Raw genomic sequence first — 15,173 nt, 5'->3', positions numbered from 1 at the left:
CTCCAAGGTCCCACCCAACTCTATCATTGCGTGATTCTGTCCGGATCTCCTGCTTGAGTTTGTGGGTTGGACTAGATGACCTCTGAGGTCTCACCCAACTCTATCATTGTGTGATTCTGTCCGGATCTCCTGCTTGAGTTTGTGGGTTGGGCTAGATGACCTCCGAGATCCCTCCCCACTCTTTTCTCATTGTGCGATTCTGTCCGGATCTCCTGCTTGAGTTTGTGGGTTGGGCTAGATGACCTCTGAGGTCCCACCCAACTCTATCATTGCGTGATTCTGTCCGGATCTCCTGCTTGAGTTTGTGGGTTGGGCTAGATGACCTCTGAGGTCCCACCCAACTCTATCATTGCGTGATTCTGTCCGGATCTCCTGCTTGAGTTTGTGGGTTGGGCTAGATGACCTCTGAGGTCCCACCCAACTCTATCATTGCGTGATTCTGTCCGGATCTCCTGCTTGAGTTTGTGGGTTGGACTAGATGACCTCTGAGGTCTCACCCAACTCTATCATTGTGTGATTCTGTCCGGATCTCCTGCTTGAGTTTGTGGGTTGGGCTAGATGACCTCCGAGATCCCTCCCCACTCTTTCTCATTGTGCGATTCTGTCCGGATCTCCTGCTTGAGTTTGTGGGTTGGGCTAGATGACCTCCCAGTTCCCTCCCCACTCTTTTGTCATTGTGCGATTCTGTCCGGATCTCCTGCTTGAGTTTGTGGGTTGGGCTAGATGACCTCTGAGGTCTCACCCAACTCTATCATTGTGTGATTCTGTCCGGATCTCCTGCTTGAGTTTGTGGGTTGGGCTACATGACCTCCCAGCTCCCTCCCCACTCTTTTGTCATTGCGCGATTCTGTCCGGATCTCCTGCTTGAGTTTGTGGGTTGGGCTAGATGACCTCCGAGATCCCTCCCCACTCTTTTGTCATTGCGAGATTCTGTCCGGATCTCCTGCTTGAGTTTGTGGGTTGGGCTAGATGACCTCCAAGGTCCCACCCAACTCTATCATTGCGCGATTCTGCCCGGATCTCCTGCTTGAGTTTGTGGGTTGGGCTAGATGACCTCCGAGCTCCCTCCCCACTCTTTTGTCATTGCGCGATTCTGTCCGGATCTCCTGCTTGAGTTTGTGGGTTGGACTAGATGACCTCCCAGCTCCCTCCCCACACTTTTTGTCATTGCGCGATCCTGTCCGGATCTCCTGCTTGAGTTTGTGGGTTGGGCTAGATGACCTCCAAGGTCCCACCCAACTCTATCATTGCGCGATTCTGCCCGGATCTCCTGCTTGAGTTTGTGGGTTGGGCTAGATGACCTCCGAGCTCCCTCCCCACTCTTTTGTCATTGCGCGATTCTGTCCGGATCTCCTGCTTGAGTTTGTGGGTTGGACTAGATGACCTCCCAGCTCCCTCCCCACTCTTTTTGTCATTGCGCGATTCTGTCCGGATCTCCAGCTTGAGTTTGTGGGTTGGGCTAGATGACCTCCAAGGTCCCACCCAACTCTATCATTGCGCGATTCTGTCTAGATCTCCTGCTTGAGTTTGTGGGTTGGGCTAGATGACCTCTGAGGTCCCACCCAACTCTATCATTGCGCGATTCTGCCCGGATCTCCTGCTTGAGTTTGTGGGTTGGGCTAGATGACCTCCAAGGTCCCACCCAACTCTATCATTGTGCGATTCTGTCCGGATCTCCTGCTTGAGTTGTGGGTTGGACTAGATGACCTCTGAGGTCCCACCCAACTCTATCATTGCGCGATTCTGCCCGGATCTCCTGCTTGAGTTGTGGGTTGGACTAGATGACCTCTGAGGTCCCACCCAACTCTATCATTGTGCGATTCTGTCCGGATCTCCTGCTTGGGTTTGTGGGTTGGGCTAGATGACCTCCCGAGCTCCCTCCCCACTCTTTTGTCATTGCGCGATTCTGTCCGGATCTCCTGCTTGGGTTTGTGGGTTGGACTAGATGACCTCTGAGGTCCCACCCAACTCTATCATTGTGTGATTCTGTCCGGATCTCCTGCTTGAGTTTGTGGGTTGGGCTAGATGACCTCCGAGCTCCCTCCCCACTCTTTGTCATTGTACGATTCTGTCCGGATCTCCTGCTTGGGTTTGTGGGTTGGACTAGATGACCTCTGAGGTCCCACCCCACTCTATCATTCGCGATTCTGCCCGGATCTCCTGCTTGAGTTTGTGGGTTGGGCTAGATGACCTCTGAGGTCCCACCCAACTCTATCATTGCGTGATTCTGTCCGGATCTCCTGCTTGAGTTTGTGGGTTGGGCTAGATGACCTCCGAGGTCCCACCCAACTCTATCATTGCGCGATTCTGCCCGGATCTCCTGCTTGAGTTGTGGGTTGGACTAGATGACCTCCGAGGTCCCACCCAACTCTATCATTGCGTGATTCTGCCCGGATCTCCTGCTTGAGTTTGTGGGTCGGGCTAGATGACCTCCGAGGTCCCCTTCTTCTTCTTTTGCCGGCAGGCAGCTGCTTCCTGTGCCTGGTGGACGTGGTGCCGGTGAAGAACGAGGAGGGGGCCGTCATCATGTTCATCCTCAACTTCGAGGTCGTGGTGGATCGGGCCCTGCTGGCCAGCTCGGCCAAGAACACCAACCACTGGGTGTCGCCGGCGACCTGGTTGCCCACAGGTAAGGCGGCCGCTAAGCGAGGAAATGTCTCATTTAACGACGGTAATAAAATGCAGGTAATCTCTAATTGAAGGACCGGAATAAAATAAAGGTAATGTCTCATTTAAGGACTGGAATAAAATACAGGTAATGTCTCATTTAATGACTGTTATAAAATACAGGTAATCTCTGATTTAAGGACTGTTATAAAATACAGGTAATCTCTGATTTAAGGACTGGAATAAAATACAGGTAATGTCTCATTTAATGACTGTTATAAAATACAGGTAATCTCTAATTTAAGGACCGTAATAAAATACAGGTAATCTCTGATTTAAGGACCGTAATAAAATGCAGGTAATCTCTAATTGAAGGACCGGAATAAAATAAAGGTAATGTCTCATTTAAGGACTGGAATAAAATACAGGTAATCTCTCATTTAAGGACCGTAATAAAATGCAGGTAATCTCTAATTGAAGGACCGGAATAAAATACAGGTAATGTCTCATTTAAGGACTGGAATAAAATACAGGTAATGTCTCATTTAATGACTGTAATAAAATGCAGGTAATGTCTCATTTAAGGACCGTAATAAAATGCAGGTAATCTCTAATTTAAGGACCGGAATAAAATACAGGGAATGTCTCATTTAATGACTGTTATAAAATACAGATAATCTCTAATTTAAGGACTGTTATAAAATACAGGTAATCTCTGATTTAAGGACTGGAATAAAATGCAGGTAATCTCTAATTTAAGGACCGTAATAAAATGCAGGTAATCTCTAATTTAAGGACAGTTATAAAATGCAGGTAATCTCTAATTTAAGGACCGTAATAAAATGCAGGTAATCTCTAATTTAAGGACCGTAATAAAATACAGGTAATCTCTAATTTAAGGACCGTAATAAAATGCAGGTAATCTCTAATTTAAGGACCGTAATAAAATGCAGGTAATCTCTAATTTAAGGACCGTAATAAAATACAGGTAATCTCTAATTTAAGGACCGTAATAAAATACAGGTAATCTCTAATTTAAGGACCGTAATAAAATACAGGTAATCTCTAATTTAAGGACCGTAATAAAATGCAGGTAATCTCTAATTTAAGGACCGTAATAAAATGCAGGTAATCTCTAATTTAAGGACCGGAATAAAATACAGGTAATCTCTGATTTAAGGACCGTAATAAAATACAGGTAATCTCTAATTTAAGGACCGTTATAAAATGCAGGTAATCTCTAATTTAAGGACCGGAATAAAATCCAGGTAATGTCTCATTTAAGGACCGGAATAAAATACAGGTAATCTCTAATTTAAGGACCATTATAAAATGCAGGTAATCTCTGATTTAAGGACCGTAATAAAATACAGATAATCTCTAATTTAAGGACTGTAATAAAATACAGGTAATCTCTAATTTAAGGACCGTTATAAAATGCAGGTAATCTCTTATTTAAGGACCGGAATAAAATGCAGGTAATCTCTAATTTAAGGACCGTAATAAAATGCAGATAATCTCTAATTTAAGGACCGTAATAAAATGCAGGTAATCTCTAATTTAAGGACCGTAATAAAATACAGGTAATCTCTAATTTAAGGACCAGAATAAAATGCAGGTAATCTCTAATTTAAGGACTGGAATAAAATACAGGTAATCTCTAATTTAAGGACCGTAATAAAATGCAGGTAATCTCTAATTTAAGGACCGTAATAAAATGCAGGTAATCTCTAATTTAAGGACCGGAATAAAATACAGGTAATCTCTGATTTAAGGACCGTAATAAAATACAGGTAATCTCTAATTTAAGGACCGTTATAAAATGCAGGTAATCTCTAATTTAAGGACCGGAATAAAATCCAGGTAATGTCTCATTTAAGGACCGGAATAAAATACAGGTAATCTCTAATTTAAGGACCATTATAAAATGCAGGTAATCTCTGATTTAAGGACCGTAATAAAATACAGATAATCTCTAATTTAAGGACTGTAATAAAATACAGGTAATCTCTAATTTAAGGACCGTTATAAAATGCAGGTAATCTCTTATTTAAGGACCGGAATAAAATGCAGGTAATCTCTAATTTAAGGACCGTAATAAAATGCAGATAATCTCTAATTTAAGGACCGTAATAAAATGCAGGTAATCTCTAATTTAAGGACCGTAATAAAATACAGGTAATCTCTAATTTAAGGACCAGAATAAAATGCAGGTAATCTCTGATTTAAGGACCGTAATAAAATACAGGTAATCTCTAATTTAAGGACCGTAATAAAATACAGGTAATGTCTCATTTAATGACTGTTATAAAATACAGGTAATCTCTAATTTAAGGACCGTTATAAAATACAGGTAATCTCTAATTTAAGGACCGTAATAAAATACAGGTAATCTCTCATTTAAGGACTGGAATAAAATACAGGTAATCTCTCATTTAAGGACCGGAATAAAATACAGGTAATCTCTCATTTAAGGATCATAATAAAATACAGGTAATGTCTCAAATTTAATGACTGGAATAAAATACAGGTAATGTCTCATTTAACGACTGTTATAAAATACAGGTAATCTCTGATTTAAGGACTGTTATAAAATACAGGTAATCTCAGATTTAAGGACTGGAATAAATTCCAGGTAATCTTTAAATAGGGAATAAAATCCAGGATAAATAAAATACAGCAATCCCGTTGGACACCCCCCCGCTTACGACCCGGAGGACGAGAGAGAAGTTCCCGAAACGGCGAGGGAAGAGTCTGACGCGAACCCGGGCAAACCACCGTCCGGAGAACGAGGAGGAGGAGGAGGAGTAGGGTGTGTAGTAGCTGCTCGTGGCTCGGCCGTCCTCTCGGGGAGCCCGAGGAAGAGGACGGAGGAGGAGGAGGAGGAGGAGGAAGGACGGACGGGAAGGACATCCGTTCCCGCAGGAAGAGCCTGTCCCGTTCTCGCTTCTCGGCGGAGTAGAGAGAAGCAGGTTTTACGGGAGTAGTAGCTCCGGGAAGGAGTAAAACCGGACGGTGGGGAGGATTGTGAGAACATGCCAGTTTGCTCTTACTATACGGCCGGTTTTCCGTCAAGGAGCTGAGACGGACGGACACCTTTGAACCGTCCGTCGCCCGGATGGACGGGCCATATGCAGCTCCGTAGGACCCCCGTAACACTCCATGACCGGGGTTGGGGGTTCGAATTCAAGGCCCATGGGGCGGATCAGGCCTCCGCGGGGCGGCGGAGATGCGCCCCGTTGGCCACGGAGAAGGACCGGCTTACGGGGCCTTCTCCGCGGGCATCCCGAGATCCCCTTTTTGGCTAGCGGGACGCTCCAGGAGGCCGCAAACGGAGTCCCGGGAGGCCGTAAAAACGGCAGCCCGAGCGCCGTTTTTGGCTGGGCTTGTGACCGCGGAGCCGGGGACGTCAAGAGCGGCTCGAGCTCCGTTTTCGCCGGCGGAGGGCTGCGGGAGGCCGTCGCGGCCGCGGACCCCGGGGAGGACCTAAGCGGCGGCTCGAGCTCCGTTTTTCGTTGGCGGAGGGCTGCGGGAGGCCGTCGCGGCAGCGGACCCCCGGGGAGGACCTAAGCGGCGGCTCGAGCTCCGTTTTCGTTGGCGGAGGGCTGCAGGAGGCCGTCGCGACAGCAGGCCCGGGGAGGACCTAAACGGCGGCTCGAGCTCCGTTTTCATTGGCGGAGGGCTGCGGGAGGCCGTCGCGGCCGAGCGGACCCCGGGAGGACCTAAACGGCGGCTCGAGCTCCGTTTTCGTTGGCGGAGGGCTGCGGGAGGCCGTCGCGGCCAGCGGAGCCGGTAGGACATAAACGGCGGCTCGAGCTCCGTTTTCCCCGCAGGAGGCTGTAGCGGCTGGAAATGTTCCACCACCATGGACCACTTTCCTTGCCCCCCGTTGTTAAGCGAATCCCGGCGGTCCTTAAGTGAGTCATCCGGTCGTCGAGTGGATTTCCCCTCCTCGTCGAGAGATCACGCCAATCCGCCGCCCCCACCCCCCACGGGGCTGTTTTAGCCGAGCGTGTGGTGGGATCCCGCGAGCCCAGGACCGTTTTTTTTTTTTTTTGTCATCGTCGGCGTCGAGCCCGCTTACCGACGGAGAGGAGGCTCCGTCGCGACCACCGGTCCGGTCGCAAGCCGTACCCGAAACCGCGTCCCGCGTCTCTGCCTTTTCAGGTCGCGGCAAGTCCTTCCGGCTGAAGCTTCCGGCGCTCCTCGCCCTGGCCGGGAGTAAGCAGTCGCTCCCGCGTGGCGACCGGATGGGACGGTGGTGGACTTGTCCAAGGACGAGTCGCTGGACGAGGTCGCCTCCTCGCTGCGGAGCTGCGAGGAAGAGGAGGAGGAGGGGAGGGGGAAGAGCGGCGGGGGCAGGAAGGGGCGAGAGGTCCCGCCGCTCACCCGCTCCTCGCCCGGAGAAACCCGCCCTCCTCCCGCTGGAAGCCTCCTTCTCCAACTGCAGCCTGAGCCGCTGCGCGAGAGCTGCTGCAGCGTCCGGCGGGCGTCCTCGGTGGGCGACATCGAAGCCATGAAGGCGGCAGGGGACAAAGGATGGGCCCACAACCGCCACGCCAGCGCAGGTGAGTGTTTCCCCCTCCCGCCCTCCCCCGACACTGTGGGGGCCGTGGGGGTGTTGGCGTCGCTCGGCCTGGGGGTTGGGCTAGATGACCTCTGGGGTCCCTTTCCAACTCTATTATGGTGGAGGGGGTCTGTTTTGAGCAGGGGGTCGGGCTAGATGACCTCTGGGGTCCCTTTCCAACTGTATTATTATGTACGGGTCTCCTGTTGGAGCAGGGGTTGGGCTAGATGACCTCCGGGATCCCTTTCAGCTCTTCTATTCTGTACAGGGTCTCCTGTTGGAGCAGGGGGTTGGGCTAGATGACTTCTGGGGTCCCTTCCCAACTCTATTATGGTGGAGGGGTCTGTCTTGAGCAGGGGGTCGGGCTAGATGACCTCTGGGGGTCCCATTCCAACTCTTCTATTCTGTACGGGGTCTCCTGTTGGAGCAGGGGGTTGGGCTAGATGACCTCTGGGGTCCCTTCCCAACTCTATTACGGTGGAGGGGGTCTGTTTTGAGCAGGGGGTCGGGCTAGATGACCTCTGGGGGTCCCTTTCCAACTCTTCCATTCTGTACGGGGTCTCCTGTTGGAGCAGGGGGTTGGGCTAGATGACCTCTGGGGGTCCCTTTGCAACTCTATTATGGTGGACGGGGTCTGTTTTGAGTGGGGGGTTGGGCTAGATGACCTCTGGGGTCCCTTCCCAACTCTATTATGGTGGAGGGGTCTGTTTTGAGCAGGGGGGTCAGGGCTAGATGACCTCTGGGGGTCCCTTTCCTACTCTTCCATTCTGTCGGGTCTCCTGTTGGAGCAGGGGGTTGGGCTAGATGACCTCTGGGGTCCCTTCCCAACTGTATTACGGTGGACGGGGTCTGTTTTGAGAGCGGGGGTCAGGCTAGATGACCTCTGGGAGTCCCTTCCCAACTCTATTATGGTGGAGGGGGTCTGTTTTGAGCAGGGGGTCGGGCTAGATGACCTCTGGGGTCCCTTTCCAACTGTATTATTATGGACGGGTCTCCTGTTGGAGCAGGGGTTGGGCTAGATGACCTCTGGGGTCCCTTTCCAACTGTAGTATTATGTGCGGGTCTCCTGTTGGAGCAGGGGTTGGGCTAGATGACCTCCGGGTCCCTTTCCAACTGTAGTATTATGTCACGGGTCTCCTGTTGGAGCAGGGGTTGGGCTAGATGACCTCCGGGGTCCCTTTCCAACTGTAGTATTATGTACGGGTCTCCTGTTGGAGCAGGGGTTGGGCTAGATGACCTCTGGGGTCCCTTCCCAACTCTTCTATTCTGTACTGGGGTCTCCTGTTGGAGCAGGGGTTGGGCTAGATGACCTCTGGGGTCCCTTTCCAACTGTAGTATTATGTACGGGTCTCCTGTTGGAGCAGGGGTTGGGCTAGATGACCTCCGGGGTCCCTTTCCAACTGTAGTATTATGTACGGGTCTCCTGTTGGAGCAGGGGGTCGGGCTAGATGACCTCTGGGGGTCCCTCCCAACTCTGTTCCTCTCAGGGCGGCAGGAGGGATAGTGTTGGAGGGGACCTCGGAGGTCATCCAGTCCCACCCCATCCTCAAGCAGCAGTATCATAGAGTGATAGTCAGAAGGGACCTCGGAGGTCATCCAGTCCAACCCCCTCCTCAAGCAGCAGTATCATAGAGCGATAGAGTCGGAAGGGACCCCGGAGGTCATCCAGTCCAACCCCCTCCTCAAGCAGCAATATCATAGAGTGATAGAGTCGGAAGGGACCCCGGAGGTCATCCAGTCCAACCCCCCTCCTCAAGCAGCAATATCATAGAGCGATAGAGTCGGAAGGGATCCCGTTGGGTCATCTAGTCCAACCCACCCGTCCGAGAGGAGAGAGAGGCCGCGCCTGTTCCGAAGGACCAAGAGTCGGAAGAGACCTCGGCGGTGGGGGGGGGGGCGGGGGTCATGTAGTCCAGCCCTTCCGCTCCGGCCGGAGAACCGGGACCAAAATGGCGGGGTTGGACCTCAAGAGGTCATCTAGACCAACCCCCCTCATCCGACCGGGGACCCTAGGCCTTTCAGAATAGCGACCATTGGAAGGGACCCTGGGAGGGCATCTAGTCCAACCCCCTCGCCTGACAGGCCATTGAGAATAGTGAGAATTGGAAGGGACCCTGGGAGGGCATCTAGTCCAACCCCTCATCCGACCGGGGACCCTAGGCCTTTCAGAATAGCGACCATTGGAAGGGACCCTGGGAGGGCATCTAGTCCAACCCCCTTGCCTGACAGGCCATTGAGAATAGTGAGAATTGGAAGGGACCCTGGGAGGGCATCTAGTCCAACCCCTCATCCGACCGGGGACCCTAGGCCTTTCAGAATAGCGACCATTGGAAGGGACCCTGGGAGGGCATCTAGTCCAACCCCCCCTTGCCTGACGGGCCATTGAGAATAGTGAGAATTGGAAGGGACCCTGGGAGGGCATCTAGTCCAACCCCTCATCCGACCGGGGACCCTAGGCCTTTCAGAATAGCGACCATTGGAAGGGACCCTGGGAGGGCATCTGGTCCAACCCCCTCGCCTGACGGGCCATTGAGAATAGTGAGAATTGGAAGGGACCCTGGGAGGGCATCTAGTCCTACCCCCTCATCCGACCGGGACCCTAGGCCTTTCAGAATAGCGACCATTGGAAGGGACCCTGGGAGGGCATCTAGTCCAAACCCCCTTGCCTGAACGGCCATTGAGAATAGTGAGAATTGGAAGGGACCCTGGGAGGGCATCTAGTCCAACCCCTCATCCGACCGGGGATCCTAGGCCTTTCAGAATACTGACCATTGGAAGGGACCCTGGGAGGGCATCTGGTCCAACCCCCTCGCCTGACAGGCCATTGAGAATAGTGAGAATTGGAAGGGACCCTGGGAGGGCATCTAGTCCAACCCCTCATCCGACCGGGGACCCTAGGCCTTTCAGAATAGCGACCATTGGAAGGGACCCCGGGAGGGCATCTAGTCCAACCCCCCTTTGCCTGACAGGCCATTGAGAATAGTGAGCATTGGAAGGGACCCTGGGAGGGCATCTAGTCCAACCCGCTCTCGTTCAATCACGCCTTGAGGTAAAACGGAGCGGGGTTTTTTTTGGGGGTGTTTCTCGTCCCAGGAGGGGCCGTCCACCCCGCCCGCAGCCCCCTGCTCAACTCCACCTCGGACTCGGACCTCGTCCGCTACCGGGCCATCAGCAAGATCCCCCAGATCACCCTCAACTTCGTGGACTTCAAGGCCGAGGCCTTCGGGGCCTCGCCGGGCGCCGTCGGCGAGAAAGAGATCATCGCCCCCAGCAAGCGGAAAGACCGGACTCACAATGTGACCGAGAAGGTCACTCAGGTGAGACGAAAGCTCGCGTCCCGGGGTCTGGCGGGGGTGGGGTGGGGTGGGGTGGGGCTGTCTCTTTCTGTCTCTCTCGCTTTCGTGGCGCGCCGGCGAGGGTCATCTAGCCCGACCCCCTGCTCAAAACAGACCCCGTTTACCTTAATATAGTTGGGAAGGGACCGAGAGGTCATCTAGCCTGACCCCCTGCTCAAGACACACCCCGTCCATAACAATACAGTTGGGAAGGGACCCCAGAGGTCATCTAGCCTGACCCCCTGCTCAAGAGACACCCGTCCATAACAATACAGTTGGGAAGGGACCCCAGAGGTCATCTAGCCCGACCCCCTGCTCAAGACAGACCCGTTCACCATAATACAGTTGGGAAGGGACCCGAGAGGTCATCTAGGCTGACCCCTGCTCAAGACACACCCGTCCATAACAATACAGTTGGGAAGGGAACCCAGAGGTCATCTAGCCTGACCCCCTGCTCAAGACACACCCGTCCATAACAATACAGTTGGGAAGGGACCCCAGAGGTCATCTAGCCCGACCCCCTGCTCAAGACACACCCCGTCCATAACAATACAGTTGGGAAGGGACCCCAGAGGTCATCTAGCCTGACCCCTGCTCAAAACAGACCCCGTTCACCATACCCGAGAGGTCATCTAGCCTGACCCCCTGCTCAAGACACACCCCGTCCATAACAATACAGTTGGGAAGGGACCCCAGAGGTCATCTAGCCCGACCCCCTGCTCAAAACAGACCCCGTTCACCATAATGCAGTTGGGAAGGGACCCGAGAGGTCATCTAGGCTGACCCCCTGCTCAAGACACACCCGTCCATAACAATACAGTTGGGAAGGGAACCCAGAGGTCATCTAGCCTGACCCCCTGCTCAAGACACATCCCGTCCATAACAATACAGTTGGGAAGGGACCCTATAGGTCATCTAGCCTGACCCCCTGCTCAAGATACACCCGTCCATAATAATACAGTTGGGAAGGGACCCGAGAGGTCATCTAGCCCGACCCCCTGCTCAAACAGGAGACCTGTCCATAATAATACAGTTGGGAAGGGACCCCAGAGGTCATCTAGGCTGACCCCCTGCTCAAGACACACCCCGTCCATAACAATACAGTTGGGAAGGGAACCCAGAGGTCATCTAGCCTGACCCCCTGCTCAAGACACACCCGTCCATAACAATACAGTTGGGAAGGGAACCCAGAGGTCATCTAGCCCGACCCCTGCTCAAGACACACCCGTCCATAACAATACAGTTGGGAAGGGAACCCAGAGGTCATCTAGCCTGACCCCCTGCTCAAGACACACCCCGTCCATAACAATACAGTTGGGAAGGGAACCCAGAGGTCATCTAGCCCGACCCCCTGCTCAAGACACACCCCGTCCATAACAATACAGTTGGGAAGGGACCCCAGAGGTCATCTAGCCCGACCCCCTGCTCAAACAGGAGACCCGTCCATAATAATACAGTTGGGAAGGGACCCTAGAGGTCATCTAGCCCGACCCCCTGCTCAAACAGGAGACCCGTCCATAATAATACAGTTGGGAAGGGACCCCAGAGGTCATCTAGCCTGACCCCTGCTCAAGACACACCCCGTCCATAACAATACAGTTGGGAAGGGATCCCAGAGCTCATCTAGCCTGACCCCCTGCTCAAGACAGACCCGTTCACCATAATACAGTTGGGAAGGGACCCTATAGGTCATCTAGCCTGACCCCCTGCTCAAAACAGACCCCGTTCACCATAATACAGTTGGGAAGGGACCCGAGAGGTCATCTAGACCGACCCCCTGCTCAAGACACACCCCGTCCATAACAATACAGTTGGGAAGGGATCCCAGAGGTCATCTAGCCTGACCCCTGCTAAAGACACCACCCGTCCATAATAATACAGTTGGGAAGGGACCCGAGAGGTCATCTAGCCCGACCCTCTGCTCAAACAGGACATCCGTACATAGTAATACAGTTGGGAAGGGACCCTAGAGGTCATCTAGTCCAACCCCTTTCTCCTTTCTTGGCCATCCGTTGGGCCATCCAAGGGGTAGTATAGAGATTTACACACGGGGTCTCCGGCTGGAGCAAGGGGTTGGACTAGATGACCTCCGAGGGGTCCCTCCCAACGTTCTTCTTCCCTTTTTCTTTTTCTCCTCGACTTGAATCCATCGATCCGTCGTCCTCACCCCCCCCGTGTCCTGGCAGTCCTCACCCCCCCACCTCCCGGAAGTCCTCCCCATCCCCCCACACACCATGGGAGTCCTCACCCCCGTATCCCGCCAGTCCACCCCCCACATCCTGGCAGTCCTCATCCCTCCGTCGTGGGAGTCCTCACCCCTCCCCCATGTCACGGGAGTCCTCACCCCCGTCTCCCAGCAGTCCTCATCCCCACCCCCAGGAGTCCTCACCCCTCGTATTGTAGGAGTCCTCACCCTGCATCATGGGAGCCCTCACCCCCATGCCGCGGGAGTCCTCACCCCGTCTCCCAGCAGTCCGCATCCCGCACCGGGAGTCCTCACCCCCTCGTGTTGCAGGAGTCCTCACCCCCTGCGTCGTGGGACTCCCCATTCCCTGTGTTGCGGGGAATCCTCACCCCCCCTCCGCATCCCAGGAGCTTTCACCCCTGCCTCCCGGCAGTCCTCACCCCGCATTGCATGAGTCCTCACCCTCGTTTCCCGGGAGTCACGGGGAGTCCCCACCCCCATGTCGCAGGCTTCCTCACTCCCAATGTGGCGGGAGTCCTTACCCCAGCGTCCCTGCAGTCCTCGCCCCCGCGTCCCGGCAGCCTCGCGCCACCCCGGGAGTCCTCACCCTCGTGTGTGCTGGTCCTCCCCTGCGTGCGTGGGAGTCCTCACCCCCCTGTGTTAGGGGAATCCTCACCCCTGCACCCGGGAGTTTTCACCCTGCATCCCGGAATCCTCACCCCCGCATCCCAGCAGTTTTCACCCCTGCATCCCGAGAGTCCACACCCCTGCGGTCCTCACCCCCGCATTGCATGAGTCCTCACCCTCGTTTCCCGGGAGTCCCCACCCCCATGTCGCAGGCTTCCTCACTCCCTGCAGTCCTCACCCCCCCGCATCCCGGCAGCCCTCGCGCCCACACCCGGGAGTAGTCCTCACCCTCGTGTGTGCTGGAGTCCTCCCCTGCGTCGTGGGAGTCCTCACCCCCCTGTGTTGCGGGAATCCTCACCCCTGCACCCCGGGAGTTTTCACCCCTGCATCCCGGGAATCCTCACCCCCGCATCCCAGGAGTTTTCACCCCTGCATCCCGGGAATCCTCACCCCTGCGGTCCTCACCCGCGTTGCATGAGTCCTCACCCTCGTTTCCCGGGAGTCCCCACCCCCATGTCGCAGGCTTCCTCACTCCCTGCAGTCCTCACCCCCGCGTCCCGGCAGCCCTCGCGCCCACACCCGGGGAGTCCTCACCCTCGTGTGTGCTGGAGTCCTCCCCCTGCGTCGTGGGAGTCCTCACCCCCCCTGTGTTGCGGGAATCCTCACCCCTGCACCCCGGGAGATTTCACTCCTTCATCCCGGAGTCCTCACCCCACGCGTTGCATGAGTCCTCACCCTCGTTTCCCGGGAGTCCTGTCCCCCCACCCCCGATCATGGGAAGTCCTCACCCTCACGTTGTGGGGGAATTCCTCCCAACGTCACGGGAGTCCCCCTCCTCCCCTGCCTCCCCGCCGTCCTCGTCCCCCCGCGTCCCGGGAGTCCTCCCCCTCGCGCCGCCGAGCCATCCTGAGCGAGGAGATCGCGCGCGTCGGGAAGGGGGCCCGATGGCTCGAGCGGGCCCGTGGCCGGGAGTGAGGAGCGTCCGGAGTCGCTCACCTCTCCTCCTTGCGCCCCCTCTCCCCCCGCAGGTGCTGTCGTTGGGCGCCGACGTCCTCCCGAATACAAGCTCCAGGCCCCGCGCATCCACAAGTGGACCATCCTCCACTACAGCCCTTTCAAGGCGGTCTGGGATTGGCTGATCCTCCTCCTGGTCATCTACACGGCCATCTTCACCCCGTACTCGGCGGCCTTCCTCCTCGACGAGCAGGAAGGCCGGGATGCCCGTCCCTGCGGCTACTCCTGCAGCCCGCTCAACGTGGTGGACCTGATGGTGGACATCATGTTCATCGTGGACATCCTCATCAACTTCCGCACCACCTACGTCAACGTCAACGAGGAGGTGGTCAGCCAACCGGCCAAGATCGCCGTCCACTACTTCAAGGGTTGGTTCCTCATCGACATGGTGGCCGCCATCCCTTTCGACCTCCTCATCTTCGGCTCCGGCTCGGAGGAGGTACGGACGGCTGCCGCGGGAACGGCGACGAAGCTCGTGGTCGGATTCCTTCCCCCCTCAAAACGCAACCCCTCCCCCCCAAAAAAAAAAAACCCGTTGGCTGCGTGGGCTTTGCGGCGGTGGGCGTGGCACTACACCGGGGGAGGGGGCAGGCGGAGTCATTTTCGCCCCCCTCCCGGGTTCCAGAGTCCCCTTTTCCGGTCGTCGAGAACTTGCCGGAGAGCCGTTTTTCGCCACCGCGTGAGCCCTCGTCTTCTTTCTCCTTCTCCTTCCTCCTGCTCTTCTTTTTCTCCTCTTTTTCCTCCTCCTCTCCTTTCTCCTTCTCCTTCCTCCTGCTCTTCTTTTTCTCCTCTTCCTTCTCCTCCTTTTCTTTTTCCTCCTCTTTTTCCTCCTCCTCTC

General features: G+C 54.6%; 1 protein-coding gene across 1 annotated transcript in view; it reads left to right on the top strand.

Moving 5' to 3' along the window:
- Window positions 1-15,173, top strand: part of KCNH2 (potassium voltage-gated channel subfamily H member 2) — a 37,320-nt gene that overhangs the window by 6,096 nt on the left and 16,051 nt on the right. Inside the window, 8 exon segments of the mRNA XM_087948833.1 lie at window positions 2,465-2,629; window positions 6,775-6,852; window positions 6,855-7,008; window positions 7,010-7,065; window positions 7,068-7,175; window positions 10,271-10,491; window positions 14,350-14,371; window positions 14,374-14,774. Coding sequence (XP_087804959.1) covers window positions 2,465-2,629; window positions 6,775-6,852; window positions 6,855-7,008; window positions 7,010-7,065; window positions 7,068-7,175; window positions 10,271-10,491; window positions 14,350-14,371; window positions 14,374-14,774 — 1,205 coding nt within the window.

The sequence above is a fragment of the Notechis scutatus genome, unplaced genomic scaffold (genome assembly GCF_049901735.1).
Source record: "Notechis scutatus isolate UNSWTSFEM ecotype Mainland unplaced genomic scaffold, rNotScu1.2 NSCUSCF24, whole genome shotgun sequence".
NCBI lineage: Eukaryota > Metazoa > Chordata > Lepidosauria > Squamata > Elapidae > Notechis > Notechis scutatus.
This window is presented reverse-complemented; position numbering and strand designations above follow the sequence as displayed.